The 23863-nt window shown below is 34.3% G+C and overlaps 1 protein-coding gene across 2 annotated transcripts in view; it reads left to right on the top strand.

The window, feature by feature from the left end:
• Positions 1-200: 200 nt before the first annotated feature.
• The window catches only part of LOC129235271 (galectin-6-like), a 50164-nt gene continuing 26501 nt past the window's right edge, over positions 201-23863 (top strand). The window contains exon 1 of one of the 2 annotated variants that reach the window (XM_054868985.1): positions 201-397. In XM_054868985.1, the coding sequence (XP_054724960.1) occupies positions 332-397 (66 nt within the window). In that variant the 5' untranslated portion in view covers positions 201-331. Of the gene's footprint in view, positions 398-18700; positions 18859-23863 lie in introns of those variants that run through there. The other variant, XM_054868986.1, reaches the window with a different exon arrangement.

A 23863-nucleotide genomic window follows, 5' to 3' on the forward strand; every position in this document is an offset into this window, starting at 1 on the left:
GCTTTAAGAATGTGCCCCCCCCCCCCGTCGAGCTGGGTCTGCGGGTACACAGATCCGGGCCTGTTCCCGCGATTCTACTTTTTTCGTCTCCAATAAAATCACTTCAGTCAAATCCACTGCGGGTATGTCATCAATTTTCACGCCCGGGAGACAGACGCCGGAACCATGAAGTTGGGGCGAGCTTTCTTTTTCCGTCTCTTCTTGGCAGACGATGAACAAAGTCGGTGAAGAATGTGTGCATTGTGAGGGCGCCACCCGCGGAAAAGAGGGGGGTCACTGCCCCCGCATATTCACCGGGGCGTTCGCCTGAATTACATCCTTCACTGCAAACATGAGTATCGTGTCCAGATTGCTGAGTACGGCCGAATGCGAGCCCGGACTGCATTACCGGAACCCGGTGAGTTCAGCTGCCATTATTATATTTAGCACGCGGACGGGCATGAATTTCGATATTTTGCGAGATTTCCTAGCATGGGTTTAAAGAAGAGTTAATATCTTCGCTTCTTTAGCGCATACTCAAGAACTCAGGGGCGCTCCGATAGGAGGTCACTGTGACCTCCTAAAGTTTTACCTCTTTCAGCAAGTTTTGACCGACGGATCTGCCAACTTGGAGATGATATTGCATTTTGAGGTGAAATTTCTCATGCGAGGACGGTGAAATTCTGCTCCGCAATTTTTTGTGGGACGGAAGTGACGTAGATGTTTTTTAACTGTTGCCAAAAACAATGAAAAATAGTAGGAAACAAAATGTTAGAATTCTTCCGCTTTTTCTTTGTTGCCAAAAATAGTAAATAATAATGACAAATTATAATAGTTTGGGTTATAAATTTAACGAATTGATTTCAAGGTTGAACTTAAGTAAGCATGCATTTGTGGGTTTTGGGCAAAACTTTTCAACTAATGCGGGTTTTCGAAGATTTCTTTGATTCAATCAAATGTTTGAAAGCATAATCCACATTGCTTAAGTTTATCCTTGAAATTTGTTTGTTAACTAACAAATGAACTTTATAATTACTGTTATTTTTTATTGGTAGCAATTAATCAAGATGATTTCGAGTATTTTTTAGTTTTCTCTCTGTTTAAAATATATTTTTTTCATTAAAATGTACAATTTTGTTGTAAATATGCCAACGTCAGGAGTATAAAAACATGAACGTGGCGTGAGAGAAAACGTGAAAGTGAAGTTACAGTTCAGAATGTAAAATAAATAAATAAATAAATAAATAAAGAGAAGATAAAAGTTTCACTCCTATCGTGTGTTTTTACGGCAAACATTTTTTTAAATTTAATTTATGATTAATTTATTTTTTTAATGATTTCTAATGTCTCTTCTCACTAAGATGTAGGTATGTGTGTTTGCTTGTATTTCATTATTCGGTTAAGTTTGTAGTTCTATTTGGAAAATGAACTACTTCACACCTCCCAAAAATTTATGTTTGGGGCAGCCCTATCTATCCAATATGGATGCAGTAAACTTCATCTTGCAACCAGACTCGTCATTTAGGGGATCCCTGGTACTAGAAAATCAATTTCTATGTATCTGGGTTTGTTGTTTTTCATGTAACATGCAGGGGTGTACCTATCACGGATGTTATCCGGGCGTTCATTTGTAGTGCCTCCCCCTTCTCGTTCCCAACAAAAACAAAAGAAAAAAAAAACTTTTAATGTTGTACGTAAACATTTGACATTTGAGACAGTGTAAAGCAAAGGGATGTAAGTGGATATTTTAAAGTTTCGAGCACTAGCACAGCTAGAAATACCTTCTGGGGGAAGTGATCAAAAATGCCTTCTGAAAGGGTTTTTTGATCAAACAGCATAACTCATATGCAGATAATTCATACGCATAAACTACTGTATTAGAATTTTCATTTATGTTAAAACTAATGCCTCAAGGGGTGTTTTCACCCCAAAACCCTCCCTTCGCTGCGCACTAGTTTCGAGTAAAACGCGTTTAAAGTTCATATCCTAGGTAGGCTTTCGGTGAAGAATTTTTTCTAAATCATGCTGGAGTATTAGCACCTACCAGGGCTACTATTTCCATCTCTTGCCCCAGAAGAAGAGGAGAGGTACTATTTATACTGGTCAACTACAAATTTCTTATTTTTAGCATTTACATCACTTTGCTTCTCACTGTCTCATTTGACATCCTCTGACACCTCCCAGTTGTTGGTTTCTTGGTTTCAGATGCTCAGATAAATCTGATAAAGTGGGTCCCTGAGGACCCACGTTTGTACGTAAAAATGAAGTTCATACAATTTTCAGAAACAACTCATTCTTAACTGTGTAGTGTAACAAAAATTTAATTCGTTTAAATACATTGAAATGAAACTATAATTACCCAACGCAACTTATCATTAATTACAAAATATATAACGTTTGATAGATTAAAATAACTTAAAATAGTTCAAAACACTTTTTAGAACTGAAGTAATATTTTTATATTTTTCATAATTAAATACATTTTGTTTATAATCCCCGAAAAAGATGTTTGCCTGGGGCGGACCGCCCCCACCGACCCTCGTAGAGACGCTACTGTAATAGCTACTTGTAAATGTACTGTAATACTTGAGTCATCCCCTCGAAAAATTTGAAATGTCGGTCCTGTTTGCACCCCAACACATGCTTCATGAACTTCACTCCACTTTTAAAAATTGAGTCCTGCTGGCAAAAACGTTTGCAGGATTTCACGCTCCCAAATCAAGGAACATAAACAAATTTTCTGTGACTAACCTCCCTCCATCTTTTCTTGTTTATCATTCTATTTTGTGCGCTCTCCAACGTTCTCATTTTATTTTTCTCGCATAGTATTTTTTTTTCTCTCCTAAACAGTAAAAGTGATGACTAAAACAACGGAAGAAATTTAGTATAAAATAATGCTGCGAAAATATCAGCAGCAGAAAAATTAATTTTTTAAACGTGTGTGATTAAAAAAAAATGCTTTGCCCCATGAAAAAAAAGTAAAGGGGAAAAAATATACCTACTCTTTTTTTAAAGGTACAATTTTACTACCAAAAATAAAAAGTAATACTTCAATAAAAGTATGCATTGTAGTTGAAAAGAAAAAGAAAAAAAAAAAACCAATTTGTCATTTTGAAAACAGTAAGTTATATTAACTCTTGCACTTAGTCATAAAATGGGAAATATAACAAAATTTAATTCGAATTTGAATAACCAATTTTTCAAAAAAATGCAAACTGGTTTATTTCAAAACTATCTCAATCCAAATTATTTTTACCTTAAAATAATTACACAATATTGCGACATGTTTTTTTGTCTCTCCTGCTGGTTTTCACAGGCGCTGGCAACTGGACTCCCTAGGAATTTTTAAGGGAGTAATGGCTCTTATAAGAAAATTCATAAATTTGTTTTCATCATTTATTTTTTCAACTACATAAAACCAGTTTAATTCTTAAAGCAAAGTTACTGGAGTTGTTTCTCCTGGATCAAACTCCTGTTTGGCCGGGTGCCTAAACAGAGAACATTTTCCTAATTAATTGGAACAGAATCTAAAGAATGCTCCTATCCACCATTTCGATCTACCTGATATAGATCTGCCAAAGAACTGAATATTTAAAGTCCACGTTGCTCATGGGGACAACATCCGGTAGAACGACTTTGTGTCGTGTCATTCGATCCACTTTATTTAGTGCATGAGCATGAGCGCCATCCTAGAAGGAAATATGAACTAAATGGCACATCGCATAACTAATTTATGTCATGTGTGCTCTATAACAATTTTATCTCTGTTTAGGCATGAAAAATGTATTTTCTTTATATAACTTTAGAATCCTTTCGTTTACTTAGAGCTATTGTGTATGGTTCTTTCATGTTTATCTCCTCGACAAATTTTCGCTTATATATTTTGAAATATTATTTAATATTAAAGGTTAATTCTTTAGGCTGTAAATAATTAATCATTAAATCATGTCTATGCCTTTCGAAACTCTTTGCACCAAAGATATTCACTTGATTCATTTAAGACATACAATACATTTCTTTTTTGTCTCCTGTTTGGTTCTAAGTTTGGCACATGCAGTAAAACCCCTCCTAACGGACACCCTTCAAATGTGGACACCCTCCTATGCGGACACTATTCAATTCCCTGATTCTTTGGTAAATAAAATTATTAAACCCCTGTCCTGCAGACACCCCTCTACTGCGGACAAAATGTTTTGTCCTGTTAGTGTCCGTATTACAGGAGTTTCACTGTATTTATCCTATCCATCTATTACAGTCTAATCCCTAATTTTCACTGCAGACTCAGATATCACTTAAGCACGTTATTCAATTCACGTGCGTCACGGAAATTTTTCGAAAACTAGCTCAGGAAACTATTATTCGTCTTTCATTTCTTTCATATTTTGTTCTTAGGATGCATTTGTAAAGATGGCTCTAAAGCAGCACCGGTACACCAATCAATTGAATCAATAAACTCTGCTGCTTCGAAAGTAAAGGAGTTTGAAAAACCCGAACCATCTAAGTTCTTTTCCCTTTTCTTTCTAGAGTTGTGAAATACACCTAACTGCTGGTTTGTTCACCCCTCCCAAGCGCAGTGACACCCCCCCCCCCGCCCTCAAATGCTGCTGAGTACCTCCTAGACACCACAGATACATAAAATGACTCCTTGCTCCACAAGTTCGGCCAAAGAGTTAGAACTGGTACCAGGGGCGGATCTAGAGGAGGGACATGGGGGCCATGGCCCCTCCCAAAGCCTTGTGATTGTAGGAATTTTTTTTTTTTTAGGGAAAAAAAAGAAAAAATTTTTTTGAGAAGATAACAAAATTTAACACATGTATTTTACTGAAAAAGAAGTGTAGGTCTTAATTTCGAGATAAATTATATCCCTGTCCTCAAAACAAAACTTTTATTTCCAAAATTTTTCTCCATCTTTTACATCATTTCTGGATTCCAACTACAGACACTTGGACGATCTCTAAATGCTGCGGTTCTTCAGAGTATACACAAGACCAAAGAGAGTCTAAATTTTATTTTTTATGGATTTAATTTCGAAACTAGGAGGAGAACCCCCTTTTCCCACGCCCTTTCACAAAATGATTTGATATGTAGCAAAAAAATTGCATTTTAAGTCTTTTATTTGGAAAAAAATGTCAACGGAAACTAGCTTATCCAGTCCTTATCACTTAACTTGCTTAAAAGCAACTTAAATGAATTTTTTTGGAACTTCAATTACAAACGAGTTTTGATAGGACCCCCTGCCTCCCTAGTTTATATCGTGATGAGGAAGGAGGTTTTTTGGAGGAGCTAACGAATCTTACATCCCTTTCTAAAATATGTATAAATGTAGTTAAAAATCGAATTTTTAGAGCCTCGAAGGCAAAATATTTCCAGGAAGGAAGGATTCTAAGCACCTTCACACTTAATTTAATGTATGCAAACATTACCTAAAGGTGCATTTTTAGGCTGGACAGCTGAAGAGCTAGAAGAGCACCCCTCCACTTCAAACTTCTCAATGTATAATGACAGAATCTTTTGGTTTCTAAGCTTTATTTTCAAAAAGTATTTTGGGGCCAGCGCCCAAAACCTGACCTTTCTCCGTACATCATCAAAAATGGACAAAATGCGTTTTTAGTTTCCTAATTTTCAAAAATTACTTCGAAATTTAAATCTTGAAACATTTTTGAGGGAGATTCCTAAATCCACCCCCTCACCTAATGTCTCGATACCCCGAAAATTGAGTTTTTAAAACTTCATTTTAATAAAATTTCTGGTAGTTATCAGGGCCCAATTTCCCAATAGGCAGAGTAGGCAGCTGCCTAGGGCGGGCAAACTTTTCAGGGGCGGCAAATTTGCTATTATAAAACACATTTTTTTAATTAAATTGTTATTCTTGAAAGTAAAATCTTAGCATTCTTTCATTTTCCTCAGAGACAATTTTTTCTTGTAATTTAATAATGATTACTTTGACACATCTTATGAAAGTCAAATGTTTTTCAATCATTGTATTTGCCTAATCATCAGCAAAATTTGCCGAATAAAAATTTTTTTGAGAGAACACTGTGATGATTTCATCGGGGCGCCTCAGAATGTGAAACGCCATCATTTCTTCATAAGTTTGACATTTTGATTCTGGGAATACTTTTTTAGGTTTTTTTGAGTCAAAGATAGTTTGCTTCTTTTATAGAAGGGGGCAGGGGTGGCAGATTTCAAATTTGCCTAGGGGTGGCATGGAGCTAAATTCGGCCCTGGGAAGTTTGTTCAAAAATTTCGGATGGCCCCTTCCAAAACAATCGGCTGGATCCGCCACTGACTGGTACTGTCATTACTTAAAAAATTTCAAGATTTTTTGCTTGAAGGTACTAAAACATGCCAGGTTCCCCATGTTCATATGTGCCCCCCCCCCCTCCCTCTGAATCATCAAAAATTGATTAAATTTAATGTGGGTTCTTACAATCGCATAATAATTTCTGAAAATTTCCTTTTTCTTAGAAAATATACGAAATAAATTTAATAACATTATTGAAACAACCGGAAAACCAGCTATTGCCTTTTTCCGAGATTCAAAAGCATCCAAGAACTGAGCAAGCTTTTATAGATATGCCAAGAAATTCCAGGCAACACAAAAACTGAGTCATGAATCAGCATAAATTTCGTTGCGGACAGATTTTATGATGTTCTGTATCCAAGTACTCTTTCTATAATCTTCTCAAACACTTTCCTGCCGGAGTGCAAAAACGCTAAAAAATATTTCTTAGCGTCTGTTTAGGTAATAAGCGATGATAAGTTGCTGGAAGACAACTAAATTAACTGTGACAACTCGATTGCCTGAAATAACTTAGCCAGCTGGCAGAGTTTCGGCGAATCTTTATTTAATGAAGAAAGTATACATTTTTTCTATGTTTATTCCTCTTCATTCTTTCGAATAAAGTTATCAGTCATATTGCAAGAACCAATTCACCCCTGGTTTTCATGTACCTCGCATAACTAAAAAACTGTACGCCGTAATAAGTTAAAATTTTGTATGTAGACTGAGTGGAGTCTGGTTGTGCACCTCTCTTTTTGGTTGTGCACAGAGGTTCCAAAAGAAGCGTTTACACTTTTTCTTTTTTTGAGCCAAATCGGTGTTATTTTCAATGACGACTAAGAAGCATATTTTTCTTGATTATGTTCGATTTGATCGAACTATATCTACCAGTCACGTAGCGAGAGATTTTCTTCTGGGTGGAGTAAAGAAATTTCTGGCTGCACTTTTGGTGGATAGAATTCGTTCGAATCGAATCATCAGTTATGTTAGAGTTGAATTTTCCCCTGAAATGATGTTATGAATGGACGACCACTTGGTGACAAATTGAGCGACAAATATTTCACTAGGTACTGTTTCTAATTTGTTATTTCAGTATGATTTTTCGGAAAAATTACTTCTGGAATAAAATTTTGTGAAAATCCGATTATTAGGTTGATTAAAAGTTATTCAACGTAACTTGCTTTCTCTTAATGGCATATTCAACTCGATTATGTTCATTTCGATGGAATTTTATCTACCAGTAGCGTATTGAAAAATTTCAAATGGATGAGGCAGTGCAAATTTTTGACTTCGCTATTGGTAGATACAATCGTATTGGATTCGATCGAATTCTGTTTGAGTTGAATGTGCCACTTCAATTTAAAGAGTTTCAGTTGAATTTTTTCAATAATACGATTTTCTTTAAATAAAAACACGAGTTCACAGAAATTCCTGGTCAAACTGGCTTAGTTATACTTTGAAAAACAGAGTACTTTTTAACCCTACTTTCCAAGTAAAAGTCGGAGAAAGACGAAAAAAAGCATGAAAGAAGGCTTACTGCACCTTGAAAATATTACAAAAAACAAAAAAAAGGTCAAAAATAAAGAAAATAATTAAATAAATATCGTAAAATTAAAAATTGGAAAGTATGGTATTGAGATGGGGAAAAAATGTCTGTCAGTCTGTCCCCCACTAATAACTTTTGAGTGAATAGTCCGACTCGAACAATTTTTTTTTGTTCTAAAGATCTCGGCCAGGACACCTCATTCCTATATTTCATTTTTTGATTTGAACTATTTTTGTTCAATTTTGAACAGTTCAAAAAAACTTAACATTAGCGCCTACGGGGAAATTCAAGGCAATTCCGAACTGTGAGGCGACTTTGCTTCAAACAGACTTTGTAAGAAAAAGCTTTTGGTGAAAAACTTGTATATGAAATATCTTTTTGATTTGAACAATTTTCTGTTTAATTTTGAACAGTTCAAATCCCTTAGCATTAGCACCTACGGGGAAACTGAAAGTCAATGTAGATTCCGTACCTGAAAGCGGAATTGAATTTACTTCAAACAAATTGTGTTGGAAGTAGCTCTTGACGACAAACTCTAGACTCCGACTCCGAGAATTTAGGGGTATCCGACTCCGACTCCTGTGCCCGACAATTAGTCGGACTCCGACTCCCCGACTTCGACACTGACTTCGTAGCTTTGGCAAAAATTTATACATGGAGGACAAATGACTGACTCCGATTCTTAAATATTCGACTCCGACTCCTTTATCTCAAAATGAGATTGACTCTGACTCCGACTCCGAATCTATGGTTTTAACTGTGAAATAATTATTGTTAATATGACTTGTTTTTATTTTCACGCTAAAGTTTTAATTTAGGTATTCAATTTTCGGCGGGTAAACTCGAAGTCATTTATGTTTCTACATAAAGATATGCGCAGACCATTTTTTTTTTTTTTTTTTTGACAATTAAAATTACTTTTTTAAGTTGACATTTTATTGTTTTTATTTACTTTGGTAAGTGCATTAATTCATTAAAAAAATATTTTTGGCAACAGGGGAAAAAGAAACTTTTTTCTTTTTTTTGATATGATGTATTTATTTTAATAAGCTTATTAATTTTAATTATTATTTTTACGTTTTGACTCTGTTAATGAATTTTTTTTTTAATGGAAAAAGTGCATTAGCTGCTTTGTTTAAAAGGTGCCGCTATTTTATTTGTTCGTGTATTTTTTTATTTTTTTAGGCATCTAATTTTTTAGAGGAGTGAGGAATATTTTATTCCTAGAAATCAGCTTGAAATATTTAAAAAAATATGTTTGAAACAATTTGCGATTTTAGCTATTTTTGAGAATATTGATCAGCTACTAAAAATTCGTATGCGTATACGGGAAAGTACGCTCGTTTAGTTCTAGATGGAACTTCTTGTTAAAAATTGTCTCAAAGTTCCCTAATGCTGCTAAAAATTAAAATACGTATTTAATTTACATTTTAAACTGCAGCACTTAGAACCTCTGAACTTTGCAGTTTATTAAACACATCTTGTCGTAAAATAAAATATTTTTTTAATTAACCTATTTGACATGGATACACATTTTAAAATTTACATACATACATTGCTGGAAGTAGACTGGCCCCCCAGAGCTTCTCTCTTATAGTGTTAAATAGATTGCATCCAATTACTTATCCAATAATTACTTTTTTTCGTCAAAATTTTCTTCATATGTTTTTTTAATTTTGGTTCATCAAACGGTAAATTTTTTTATAAATAGGACATGGTCATTTTTCAAAACATAAATTTTTTTATTAACATGAGGAACAGCAAATTGAAAAATTGATTTAAAATAAGACAAAAAAAGATAAATTTCTCAGAATTATCTTCTAAACCAGTGGTTTTAAACCTTTTGTTTCCCAGTCTTATTTTTGAACAATTCCAGGCCCCATATGTGTACTGAGACACATACGTATATTTATACAAAAGCCTATATAAGCTTTAGTAGTTTCAGAAATCAGACCAAGATAGCTTATATAAACTTCTTGCATATATTTCGAGCTCAGATTAGAAATTCAAACATCATTTTTTTGATTTACTATGCATTTGTGTTAAATTTAAATTGTGAGACTCAAATTTCATAAATTTATAAAGTGTAACAAATAATAATAAAGGTTAGGGATCCTTGTTCCAAGCATAATCGATGGTCAAGCATCAGAATTACAATTGTATAATTTTTAAATTTAGTTAATTAGATCCCTTCTACAACTTAAACAGTATCATGAATAAAAGTTTATTTAGAACAAAATGTGAATGCTCAGAGATGTACAAGTGCTTAATGTACAAATGCTAACGCATAATGTACGCAAAATATGGAGCTCAAAAGATCTGCAAGTGCTAAGTTAATTTTCAAATGCTTAAGCATAATGTAATGAATAGTAATGCAAATAAGTAACTTTCATCAAGAATATTTCAACACAGACCAAAACAGTTAAAGATGAAAATTCTGGCTCGACATCAATGTTTACTAATACTTCGTGCGTAGCTTCGCGGAATTTGTCCCAAGTGATGAAATACGTTACAATTTCGTAGCACAAAGTTCTTTTAGATAAGTTTATGAGTGAGGGAATTGAAAAAATGTAACAAAATTTGCGAGTAAAAATAACAGTATTTTTTAAAATAGTGTATACATACAGTATATAATACAACCAACCAATCTTTATCTAGCCATCCTCGTTGCAGAAAAGAAAGCAATGATTTTACAAGTGTGCCCAAATGTGACCAAATATGCTTTCAAATGTTTTGACGAACCACCTGTTGTCTGGACTCGGGTGTTGGCACGCGAGGTTTCAGTATCCAGAACACCTTCGGAACACTTTTGAAACATTTTCCTTCTGACGGAGCATATTCAGAACACGGAATAGTGCACATTCACATATCAAGATCACTTTTTCTGAAACAAAGTGTTCCAAATTGTGCAGGTTTATTTGCATTGTAACAGCAGTCAATATTTGTTTGAAGTTTGATCTAAAATGATTGATTTATAGATCAAACTCGTTCACTGGATATTTGATAGTTTTTGAGAAGTGTTTCTAAAAATATAATTTTTTCTCATCCATTTTCTTGGGTGAAAATTTTTGTATTAAGTCGTATAATGATTCTTTAGTCATTTATTTTAACTTTCGTGAAGATTCTGAGAAGAAACGAGAACGTGTGCAAAACCAGTAGAAAATTAAAAAATGTATACCAGTAAGTTTAAACCTGCTTTAAGCACGATGGGGGAAAAGGGGGTAAAATTTCTTTTACAGCTATTTTGAGGAAACCCTAAACTGATTTTTGGTGGTTGAACAAAAACCCGGAAGCCCTCGGAACACAAACAAAAAGCTTTCAATTTGAAAATTTTACCGAAAATCAAATGACTTATTTATAGTTGTTTAAAACAACACAAAAAAGATTTTTCCTCAACTAAAAGGCACATAAAATGCATTTCTTAGTAAAGTAAATAACTTCGGCTTCCATCTGTAAAAGTGTTATTCTTTAATTCCAAGAAAAGCGACTGACACAGCGGGTAGAATGAGTAGAACAAATACAGTTTCCAAGAACACAGTAGTACAGATTCAACAACACACACACACACACACACACACGACTGAGTTTGGAGGGTCGGTATGAGCCTTATTGTTCGTTGAGAAACTTTATAAGAAGGAATACGATGTAGCAACTATTCAGGTGTTTGAAAACCGATACTTTAGTAAGATTGACCTTACTTTCCATTTTCGACTTTTGACCAGGTATTTTGGTACAAATACTCCTCTGTGCGCCGAGCCCCCTCCAACCATAAAATTTCCAAGTGTATACTCCTCCGATTTTGCCCCAGGCCCCCTCAAGGGACGGACCAATAGTTTCCGATTAGGCTGGCATGGCCTCTCGTCGGCCCTGTAGATACTAAGAAATAAAACTGTGTCGTTTATTAATTTTCCCCACGGAAATTTCCCAAATTAGAACATAAACTTCCTGGAGAAGTGCTAACTTTTTCTGTTTTATTTATTTACATTTATCTTTTGTGATGAAAGGAGCAGATATACATTCACCCCAGAGACTCTCGTTTCTTGTCATGGTTAGGATTTAAACGGTTCTCTGAGGAGAGATTTATTTAAAATTTTGAAGGTTTACTGAAAATATATGAGAATGGGGTTGTACCACGACGGGTAGGACGAAAGCATTACGATAAATAAGAATAATAACAGTTCCAAAACGTTCTAATGAACTGTTACAACAGATTGCTACAGTTAACTTGAATGATAATTGTTACAGATGAACAGTAGTGTTTAACCAAACAGGATAGGAGAAAATAAAATCACATGAAATTGTTTAACAGATTGACTGAATAGATATTAGACTATAGAATTTAACTTTTAATTTCACGGTGTGTTAGTCTATTAAACAATACTATTATTTGAATCACAAAAGATTAGTTAATGCTACAAAATATAATACACTAAAAGTACACGATGATTAAAATAATAGAACTGTCTGATAAACGTTATAAAAACTAAAAACTAACACTAATTCAAAATAGTGAAGGATATGATGCTAAGGGGGCTATATGGACATTATTGCGACTAAAAGGCCTGGGGGCCATGTGCCATAAGCATTGGGTCAATGTAGCCTGGGGTCCATGGGCAGATGAGAACAGATGAGAAGGAGCAAGACCACAATGATATATATATATATATATATATATATATATATATATATATATATATATATATATATATATATATATATATATATATATATATATATATATATATATATATATAGATATGTATATATATATATGTATATATCATTCATTCACTTATTTTCTTATTAGTTCGCTATTTTATTCACTCATTTATTTATTTTTGTTTATTCTTTCATTTTCTTTCCTTTTATTCGTTCATTCTTTTATTTTTCTCCCATTTATTTCATGAAAAAATCTTTAATGATCGAATTGAAAATATTTCATTTTTCACTTTGTTCCATAGAGAAAAAAAAGATGAAAAATTTCCACCTTTTTTCTGAGGCACAAATTTACTGCAAAAAAAAAAAATATCGTTTCAATGCCAGTTTTGTAGTAATAAAATATATTTTTCTTCCTTTATGTTCCGTAATTTTCAGAACAAATTTCCAATTTGATACTTTTGAGAAAAGTAAGTTATCTTAACTATTTCACTATATCCCACATTCCCCTAGATACCGATTCTAATGATTATCATTTATTTATTTATTCTTTTATTTATTTATTCTTTTATATATTTCTTTCTTTCATTTATTTATTATTTCATTTAATTATTATTATATTTATTTATTTATTTATTTCCTTATTACTTTTTTCATTTTTGTGCAACTAACAACTTTTAGAAATTGGATCCGTTTTTAACTAGTATGTTGTGGCCATCACGAAACTTTCTTCTATATTTTTCTTTTTTTTTTCTGATCCCTCCCCATGCTTGACGAGGAAGCAATATTCCCAACAAAAACAAAATTACACATGCAAAAACTTGACGACTATCCCAATGTCTGAATTATTGCAAAAGCAAAGCAATGAGCGAAAATTGAAAGTTATTTTAAAAGCCTTGCTTGAATTAATTACAAATATTTTATTTGTTAACAAACATAAGATGGCAACAGTTAAAAATTTTAAATCATTGAGATAATATTTCCGATCATTTCCATACAATTAAAATCACGAGAAATACGCAGACGACAATCTATTACGATTTATCTTTCTTATTGTTGCATTAATAAAGCTATTTTTATTCGCAAAAAAAAAAAAAAAAAAATCAACACCTCTTGGAGCGATTGGCGTCAAAATTGAACCAAAGCCTGTTTACGTATGGATTCACATATATTCCAAATTTCAACCAGAACGTAGCATAACTTCTTGAGATAGGGCACTCAAAATGGAAAAAAAGAACGGGTGATTGCGCTACCCGCTTTTTAGCTGTTGACACAAAAATAAAATCAGTTCTTATACCCACTAAGGGCTACTTGCCGATAAATTTTTCTTTCATTCCGTTCATTATTTCTTGAGATACAGCAGTCACAATTGACGACAAAAAACGTTCTATAGCTCAACCCCCGTTTGAGTTATTGACACCAAAATTGAATCAGCACCTGTTCCTGTTAATACCAACATATGGACCAAATTTTCTTTGATTCCGCCAGTTACTTCCTGAGGAATAGCAAGCACGCGTAACTCGAAAAACGTCCCATTGCTCCACCCCCCTTGGAGGAATTCGCGCCAAAAACTAATGGGCACAAGTTCACATAGGGGCACATAAGTGTACTAAATTTCGTTCGATTTCATGCGGTAGTTTTTGTTGTAGAGCGGCCACAAAAAACTGGTCACACACAGACGTGACACACACACACACATACACACACACATACACACACACACACACAGACAGACATTTTCCAAAAATGGTCGAAATGGACTCAGCACACCTCAAAACGTTCGAATCCGTCAAAATTCGAAATTCGAAAATTTGCACGAATCCAATACTTTTTTCTATATATTAGATATAGAAGAAAGTAAAAATATCTTCCTAGTTTTTACATTTTTACTTTCTTCTATATCTAATATATAGAAGAAAGTATTGGATTCGTGCAAATTTTCGAATTTCGAATTTTGACGGATTCGAACGTTTTGAGGTGTGCTGAGTTCATTTCGACTATTTTTGGAAAATGTCTGTCTGTCTGTGCGTGTGTGTGTGTGTATGTATGTGTGTATGTATGTATGTGTGTGTGTATGTATGTGTGTCACGTCTGTGTGTGACCAGTTTTTTGTGGCCGCTCTACAGCAAAAACTACCGCATGAAATCGAACGAAATTTGGTACACATATGTGCCCCTATGTGAACTTGTGCCCATTGGTTTTTGGCGCGAATTCCTCTAAGGGGGGTGGAGCAATGGGACGTTTTTTGAGTTACGCGTGCTTGCTATTCCTCAGGAAGTAACTGGCGGAATCAAACAAAATTTGGTCCATATGTTGCCATTAACAGGAACAGGTGCTGATTCAATTTTGGTGTCAATAACTCAAACGGGGGTTGAGCTATAGAACGTTTTTTGTCGTCAATTGTGACTGCTGTATCTCAAGAAATAATGAACGGAATGAAAGAAAAATTTATCTGCAAGTAGCCCTTAGTGGGTATGAGAGCTGATTTTATTTTGGTGTCAACAGCTAAAAAGGGGGTAGCGCAATCGCCCGTTCTTTTTTTCCATTGTGAGTACCCTATCTCAAGAAGTAATGCTACGTTCTGGTTGAAATCTGGAAGGGGAAGGGGGGGGGGGGGAGGGGAAAGAGGGAAATTTATTAAATTAAGAGGGAAAATCTCTTATCTGGGACATGCAAAATCACATTACAACGGTATGATACATTGAAAATTCATTACATTAAGCGGAATATTCTTTTAACCGATATTCCAAAATGCAGGCTCGACAGTATTTGATGAGTAGTCTTTTGGAGAATAGTTAAATATTAGTTGATAATACTAACTCTGTATTTGGTACTATTCCCAGAAAAAATGTATTTAACTATTAGTTGAAACTACAGTTTTTCTACTTGTTAGTAGTTGGAAATGAACTACTTTTTTTTTATAGTGATTGCCTAACGCTAAGAAATACCAAGTTGGAGGCTATTTCAGCTCATTAATTTTTTAAATAAAATGCTGGTTATTTATGCTTATAATCGTATTATACATATTTAAATTAAAAATTAAATTTCATTCACCGATACGACCGACGGTGATGGAGGTAAAGAATGGATCGATAGATAAATGTATCACCGTTCTTGAAGTTTGTTTGAAAAAATTAACCCAAGGAGACAAAGAATTGTTTAAAAGACAGAATGAGTTCAAGAACTACAAACATTACTTAGTAAAAAACAGAAAAATGCTTCTAACTACTGTGTCTCTGACAGCATTTTCCCCACTTCTCAGGTTATCCTCGATTCTTTCCTTGCCTAAAAGTGCTACAGTGCCAATTTGGAAGAAGGTTAGGAATGTCAAGTTAAACGAAATGCGTTTGTCTTGGGAGAAATTTTTGCTAAAACTGATCCCGCCTTATGGGATTTACTTCTTTGGCGAGAATATATTGGAAACTCTTGAGACGCGAATAAACTGAACTGTCTCTTGGCATCAAACCAACCTTTTTTGTTCTTTTTCTTTTTCAGATTTAGCCTACTTTTGAACTAAGGAGATAAAATAATAATAACAAAAATTAAAATTTAAACGTATACTTATACACACATGTTGAGTAGGGCGGAGCGTAAAAACATTTTCAATTTTGTTTTTAAACTTGTCCGAAAAAATTGGGTACTGGTGAGTCTGTGTATGTTGCATGGGAAAAGTTTCGGGAAAAACAAAAAAATATCTCCTGCCTCTATTTCTCTGGTGATTTTTTAGTCATTCTACGTCAAGTTAGCCAAAAAATGTTTTTTCTCAACTATGCCACCTCAGGTTTCGATAAAACATTCAGAAGTCTTGCTCTTTGACACCTTAATAATAATAATAAAACTATCATTCATAATTGACTTGGAGGCTCCGCTCATTGTTCACTTCGCTCGCCAATCTTTGGTTGCCGCCTGCGGAGGGTCACAGTTAATGGTTTTCATGGTATTTTAATCAATTTATACCTATATCATACCATAACACATTTCAGGGACCCTCGCACCATTCACTATTTGTGGTTTAACCGGTTGAAGATTGCTCTGTTTTTTGATCCAGCCCAGAAGACGAACAATCCCTGATTCAGCACCCCCAGAGGTATTGATTCGCTTAGAGGACTTTGGAACCATATCGTATTTAACGTGTCCCAATCACCATTAACGATCATGGAGGATCTTTGACCGACTGGCATCGAACCCAGGACCCCTCGGTTACGCTTTACCTATTAGGCCACCACAACCTCAATTCATATCTATAGGGCCGTTTCCATGGACATTTTTGACCCCGGAAAAAACCTGCTTTTCACCGCATTCTTGTTATTTGTGGGGTTTATGTGGAATCTTTCTCCTCCTGCTCGCTTCTGGAGGAAAATCGGTGTTATTACCCAGAATGCATTACGCGAAACAAGTTCGTCTGCTAGCCACTAAGAAAGCTGGGTAAAAACCGCTTTCTCTGGTACAATGGAAAACCTCTTTTTACGTGGAAACGGGGAATTTTTCAATCGGTTTTTTGCCGAGCCAGAGCGGGGATTTACCGGGTCGAAAAGTGTGTTGTGAACGCGGCTTATGATCCTTTAAGACTCAGAGGGGTCATAATGGGCGAATGGCTTCCCGTGGATGTCCTGTACCCAACTATTGACCAAGTAGACATTCACAGTCTGGATGAGATAGGTTTACAGACACACAAACAGTCGCACAGATTTCAGTAGTTTAGAAGAATAATTATTTTTGAAATTCGTTAAAAAGCACTATTTTACTTGTCATCAGTACTTCAAAATGTTGTAACACTATGGCAGTTACAGAGCTGTGTAATAGCCTATTTGAAAGATGATTGTGCAAAGTTCAATATAATGTGTGATTTGAATGCTTTCTTCCTTTTTTTTTTTTTTTTTACCAAACTTTAAACTTTAATGATTTAAAACGCTCATCATTTCCCAAAGTTTTTTTTTCTTTATCGTAACGTCATAACTACCTTAATTCTTTATCAAATTTAATAAGTAAGGCATTAGATGTTTTTCAATACTTTCGGCGAAAAAAAATCAGACAAGTTTTGTCTCTTTTGAGGAGAAACCCGATTTGTTTTGTTTTTTATAATTCATCGCTTTAATGTACAGCATCTCGAAAGTAGAGTTCCACTGATTCAATTGGTTAGAGCTTCATGCTAACAAAGGGAATTATGAAATCAAACTCTTTTAGACCCAATAAATGTCGTTTTAATGATTTATTTTCTTTAGCAAATTTCCGATCCAAATTTCCATGAATATAAAATCTAAACTCGTTGCAGAGTTCTAAACTACAGTTCTATTGCTGATAAATCAGAAAACGAAGCATTAAATTAACATGGTAAATCGCAGCATAAAAGTTTAAAACTTTTTCGAGAACTTAGAGGCATTGATTTTAACTCATTTTGCTACCTTATTGCGCACTGCTTTAGTGTACAGCGTCCCAAAATGGAGGCCAACTAGCTCAGTTGGTAGGGGCGTCATGCTAATAACGAGAGGTCATTTGATTCAACCTTCCATAGGCCAGAAAATGTAGTTTTTGAATGACTAATTTTCCTCAGCTGAATTCAGGTCCAAATTTCCATGAATATGTAACCTTAACTCATTGTGTACAGGATTCAAAGCCACAGTTGTGTTGTTACATTAAAATCAGAAAACAAAATGTTAATTTTAACATAGTAAATGGCATTATATACATAATTTCTCAAAGGTGTTCTTGTGGGTGCGTCCTGACTTCGATAATACTTCATTCAACTTCATCAGTAAGACATGAATTTAAAGATTTTTTCACCGCTATCAACGAAAAATAAACAAGCAAATCACATTTAGCTGTTATTTGAAAAATTACATTATTATTATTATTATTATTATTATTATTTATTTCCTGTTGTTGAGCGCGAATGCTTTGCATGAGTCGCAACAAGTATTTTATTTTAGAGAAGAAATAAAAATATTGTTTGCACACAAAACCTAAATAAACGCAGACGACATTGATCAAGAAAATTTACCAAAATCTATTGTTAACACACTTTTGAAATAAAGACTAAAGGTTGCTCTTGTTGCTTCATTATGTCATCCTAAACGAAACAGAACAGAGCCAGCTCGCAAAGGTGTCAAAATAGCTTTTCGAATGCATCTCTGACGCATGGCAACGCAATCCTGCGCAAGACTTGTTGCTTCTCTTACCTCCTGTTGTTCCTACAGGTATTGGGGGTGGGAGGATGCTGGATGGCGGGAAGAGTGTGAGGGGGAGGAGGTTATTTTGGTCTGATCTCTGGAGGAGTTTGTATTTAGAACGTGGAATATTTTCACGAAGAAGCACATAGTTCGACAACGTCCGCTTCAGTCGACCGAGAAATATCAAGAGAGAGTTTCTTCTTCTTTTGAGTATTCGAACCGAAAAAGTAAGTTTCCTTTTTAAAATAATTTGAAAAGAATAACATTTATTAGGGATAGCCGTTACACCGACTATTTTTAAGCTTCAAATATACCTCCATTAAGTATAATTAATACATAAATTAATGCAAAACTACTAAAAGAAACTATTAAAAGAAATTAAAAAAGGTCTTCATTTTGTAATTAAAAAAAATTGATTGAGCAAGAAAACAAAATCTGAATTAAAGTTTACGCGCAAATGCATGAATGCAATGAAAAAATCCTTTAAGAATTTTAAAAAGTTTATCAAGTCTGCCGGTTGTAAATTTTGATATCATAACTGTGAAAATCACAACAAAATTATGTGAAAGTATCAGAATAAGGGTAAACAATTTTTTTTTAAAACTACATACAATCTCATGTTAATGAAATGACTATTTCATCATCAGCTAAAAACATTTGGGAACGGATACATAAAAAAATTGAGGGAAACGAAGATCCTGAAAATGATATTAATTAAAGCATGAAATTTTAAATATAACTGTTGATAGGGAATGTATGCTTTTAAAACTGCTGCTTCGAAATTTAAAAAAAAAAGAATAGAAAAATGTCAATAATTCAAAAAGTTTTATTTTTGTTTGATTGTTTTCGCTAAAAAGAAAATTTTTCAAGAAACTCGTTCAGTTTTCTTATGTCTTTACGTTGCAATACATATCTCTTAACTGCCTGCAAATGTCCTATTTTCGGTTTGAAGAGAATTAATTCGACATTTGCATGACTGTCCAAGTTACAAATGTGTTCAACTATAAAGTCAACAAACCTAACCACGCAGCATCGTGAAGGCTACTCAGATCCTAATCACAGCATTGCGACGTTGCCAAGTTAAGTTTACCCAACTATAGACGATAGAAAAATGCTGAAAAGAAGAAATTTCAGTAAAACAAAGACATTAAACTCAGGCTGTTCGTCACTAGCCTTTCATTACAATTGGGAATTCTGTTTCAATAGACCAGTGGGGTGCCCAAGTAAAGGCCAAAAAGCCATATAAGGCATTCGAAGCCGATTCAAGTGGTCCGTTATGATCAGTGTTATGAATTGAAATCTATGTTCTGTAGCCTTCCAAAACAACAGATATTCTATACTCGGTGTCAAAACTGTTTGTTGCAAATTTGAAGCCAAATTTTTAGAAAAAGTTTTTTTTATAAAACAGAAGAAAATTTCGCATCAGTAAACTAAGCATGTTTGAATGATAACATTAGTTCTTGGTTTGTAATTTTCGTTCCTTTTCCCGAGCTTCCTTTAGCCCCGAAACACGTGTATGCAGTAATCTGTAATTTTGAGCAATTAAACTTTGCTATCTCTTATCCTCATGTATGTAATAGCCAATTCAGTGATCGAGTAACGCTCTGACGTCCTCAACAATGAAACTCGCGCCATAACATACGTGACGGCATTATTTCATTGTTGAATCACCGAAAATTCAGTAAGTCTTACTACTATTATATATGCGAAAGTTTGTCTGTATGGATGTATGGATGTATGGATGTTTGTTACTCTTTCACGCAAAAACTACTGAACGGATTTTCATAAAACTTCACAATACTATGGCTTATGCATCAGAATAACACATAGGGTAGTTTTCGTCGCGTTATGGGGGGCAAAACCCCCTTAGGGGGGCAATAAAACACAATTTTTGTTTAAATTCTCTAATATTGGGATGAAAAAATACTTGCACATATTTACATTATATGTCCATCGAAAGCTCTGATTTTTCTGCTGAAGATGGCACCTGTTCGAAATTTCTAAGTAGAATAAAAAACGAGTTATGAGCTTTTTAGTTCCATGTTTGAAGGCTTTCCTCAACTCAATACAGTATTTAGTGTATCATCTCAACTCCCTATCGATAGCGGCAATTGTTGTATTGTTGACTATCTTTGCTTTTCGTGACTGTTCAAGGCTTTTCTCAAGTCAAATCTTGAAGTAAGATTTTTGCACAAGATTGGCAAATAATACATGATTTGGCTGATCATTTTCCACTTAAACGGATCTTTAATGTAATTAATGGTTTTTATTATTATTTATGCTGATTGAACGCTTACTCATTATCCAATCAACCAGCAGATCGTCAAAATTTTTGCATGCATTGGGCAGTTTTTTCAACGTCGCTGTTTTTGAAGCCGAAGACTACGTCATAATGTTTCTCAGCTTTCACCATGTGAACAAAATATCGCCAATCAAAGAATTTTCAAAAGACTTTTTTTACTGTGTTAAATAATCCAGCAACTAAATTAGGCAAATCCATAAACAGCACAAAAACTTCCATTAATTTTCCTTTTCGCACAATTTCAAACAATCAACAGATTTTACAACTTATTTTGGAAACATTTCGGATGAAACTGTTTAGCGCCATTTTATGGTGACCAAAAGTATCTCAGAATCTGGCGACGATATCTCTGTAACGAAAATTAATATCATATCGTTTAACAAAGGAAGGAAAGAAGGGGGGAGAATCATCGAAAGTACCCCAAAACGACTCTCGCAAATTCGGTAAAATTGCACCAAGAGCCCACAATGATTGAAATTTCTTAAAATAGCTAACGCAAGTATAAAGGGGATTACGAGCGCAGATACTTTTTTTAAATCACTTCGTACTTCATTAGCCATACAGAGAAGGTTTTAGACTCCATGTTAAAAAAAAAGTATCAACAGATTAATCTTTTTAAACATGAGAAGATTAATTTCATGTTTTGGAAATTTGTATATGCTTAAATATAGTGCTTTCGTTTCTAAATCAATACTATTTTGTTCTTTATACTTATTGCTATTTTAGTTTTATGGGTAAGGAAGAAACTCGATTTTTACTTTCTTCTATATCTAATATATAGAAGAAAGTATTGGATTCGTGCAAATTTTCGAATTTCGAATTTTGACGGATTCGAACGTTTTGAGGTGTGCTGAGTCCATTTCGACCATTTTTGGAAAATGTCTGTCTGTCTGTGTGTGTGTATGTATGTGTGTGTGTGTGTGTGTGTGTGTATGTATGTGTGTCACGTCTGTGTGTGACCAGTTTTTTGTGGCCGCTCTACAACAAAAACTACCGAATGAAATCGAACGAAATTTAGTACACATATGTGCCCCTATGTGAACTTGTGCCCATTAGTTTTTGGCGCGAATTCCTCCAAGGGGGGTGGAGCAATGGGACGTTTTTCGAGTTACGCGGGCTTGCTATTCCTCAGGAAGTAACTGGCGGAATCAAACAAAATTTGGTCCATATGTTGGTATTAACAGGAACAGGTGCTGATTCAATTTTGGTGTCAATAACTCAAACGGGGGTTGAGCTATAAAACGTTTTTTGTCGTCAATTGTGACTGCTGTATCTCAAGAAATAATGAACGGAATGAAAGAAAAATTTATCGGCAAGTAGCCCTTAGTGGGTATAAGAACTGATTTTATTTTTGTGTCAACAGCTAAAAAGGGGGTAGCGCAATCACCCGTTCTTTTTTTCCATTTTGAGTGCCCTATCTCAAAAAGTAATGCTACGTTCTGGTTGAAATTTGGAATATATGTGAATCCATATGTAAACAGGCTTTGGTTCTATTTTGACGCCGATCGCTCCAAGAGGTGTTGATTTTTTTTTTTTTTTTGCGAATAAAAATAGCTTTATTAATGCAACAATAAGAAAGATAAATCGTAATAGATTGTCGTCTGCGTATTTCTCGTGATTTTAATTGTATGGAAATGATCGGAAATATTATCTCAATGATTTAAAATTTTTAACTGTTGCCATCTTATGTTTGCTAATAAATAAAATATTTGTAATTAATTCAAGCAAGGCTTTTAAAATAACTTTCAATTTTCGCTCTTTGCTTTGCTTTTGCAATAATTCAGACATTGGGATGGTCGTCAAGTTTTTGCATGTGTAATTTTGTTTTTGTTGGGAATATTGCTTCCTCGTCAAGCATGGGGAGGGATCAGAAAAAAAAAAGAAAAATATAGAAGAAAGTTTCGTGATGGCCACAACATACTAGTTAATCACGTCAAAAAGATGTGTTTTAAATTCTTTCACTTAAAACAGAAAACAAAAGCAAGTAACGATTTTTTCTCTTAATTATTACTGACCCAGGCAACGCCGGGTTTTTTCACTACTTATTTACAATTTGATAGTAATTTTTGGCGATATTTTGACATGCAGAGAAATACTTTATTTTGACTAGGCTGAACTGGATCCGGTAAAATAATTGTTTTACTGGTAAGAGTGTAATTTAAGGAGACTGAAGAAACGAAAAAGTGGTCAACAATGAACGCTATCTGCTGGAGTTTAGGGATAATCCACTGGAGTTCGAATTAAAAGAACAACTATCAAAATATCACCAAACATACAATTGCTTTGTTCAAATATAGAAGCAATTTTCATCCAACATTCACTGTTGGGTGATTTTCTAGTTTTACTATATTTGAAGCCATTGAAAGCCATTTTGTGCAATAATGATTGATGCTACGTAACAATAGTAAACAACATCTATATATCAAGCACAAATAAGCAACCAGATTGCTGACACGTGTTTCAGGGTTTCATGGAATCCTTTACCTATGCAACGAACATGAGCTTTAAGATGAAAAGTCACCCGAGAAGTCATTAGATTAAAAATCATTTATCGGATGACTTTTCAATTTGAAGCTCACGTTCCTTGAAATAAAAAAAAGGTTCATTGAGACCCCGAAACTAGTGTCTGCAATCTGTTTTCCAATTTGTGCTTGTTATACAGTCAAATCTCGATAACTCGAAGCTTAGAAATCAAATATATTTTTATCTCGAAGTTTTTATTGGGTCCCAAACTCTTGAGGTTGGAGTGGAAACTTCCCATAACTCGACCTACCAATAACTCGAACGTTTTAGCCGGTCCTTTGGATCTTCGAGTTATCGAGAGTTGACTAGACGTTTTTACTATTGTTACTTTGTTGCGCAAGGGGATTTATTCATTTCGATAATTGATATGCTTGTTACAGTGTAATTGCCTCCATTGCAGCTCCAAA

The sequence above is a fragment of the Uloborus diversus genome, chromosome 2 (genome assembly GCF_026930045.1).
Source record: "Uloborus diversus isolate 005 chromosome 2, Udiv.v.3.1, whole genome shotgun sequence".
NCBI classification, from domain to species: Eukaryota; Metazoa; Arthropoda; class Arachnida; order Araneae; family Uloboridae; genus Uloborus; species Uloborus diversus.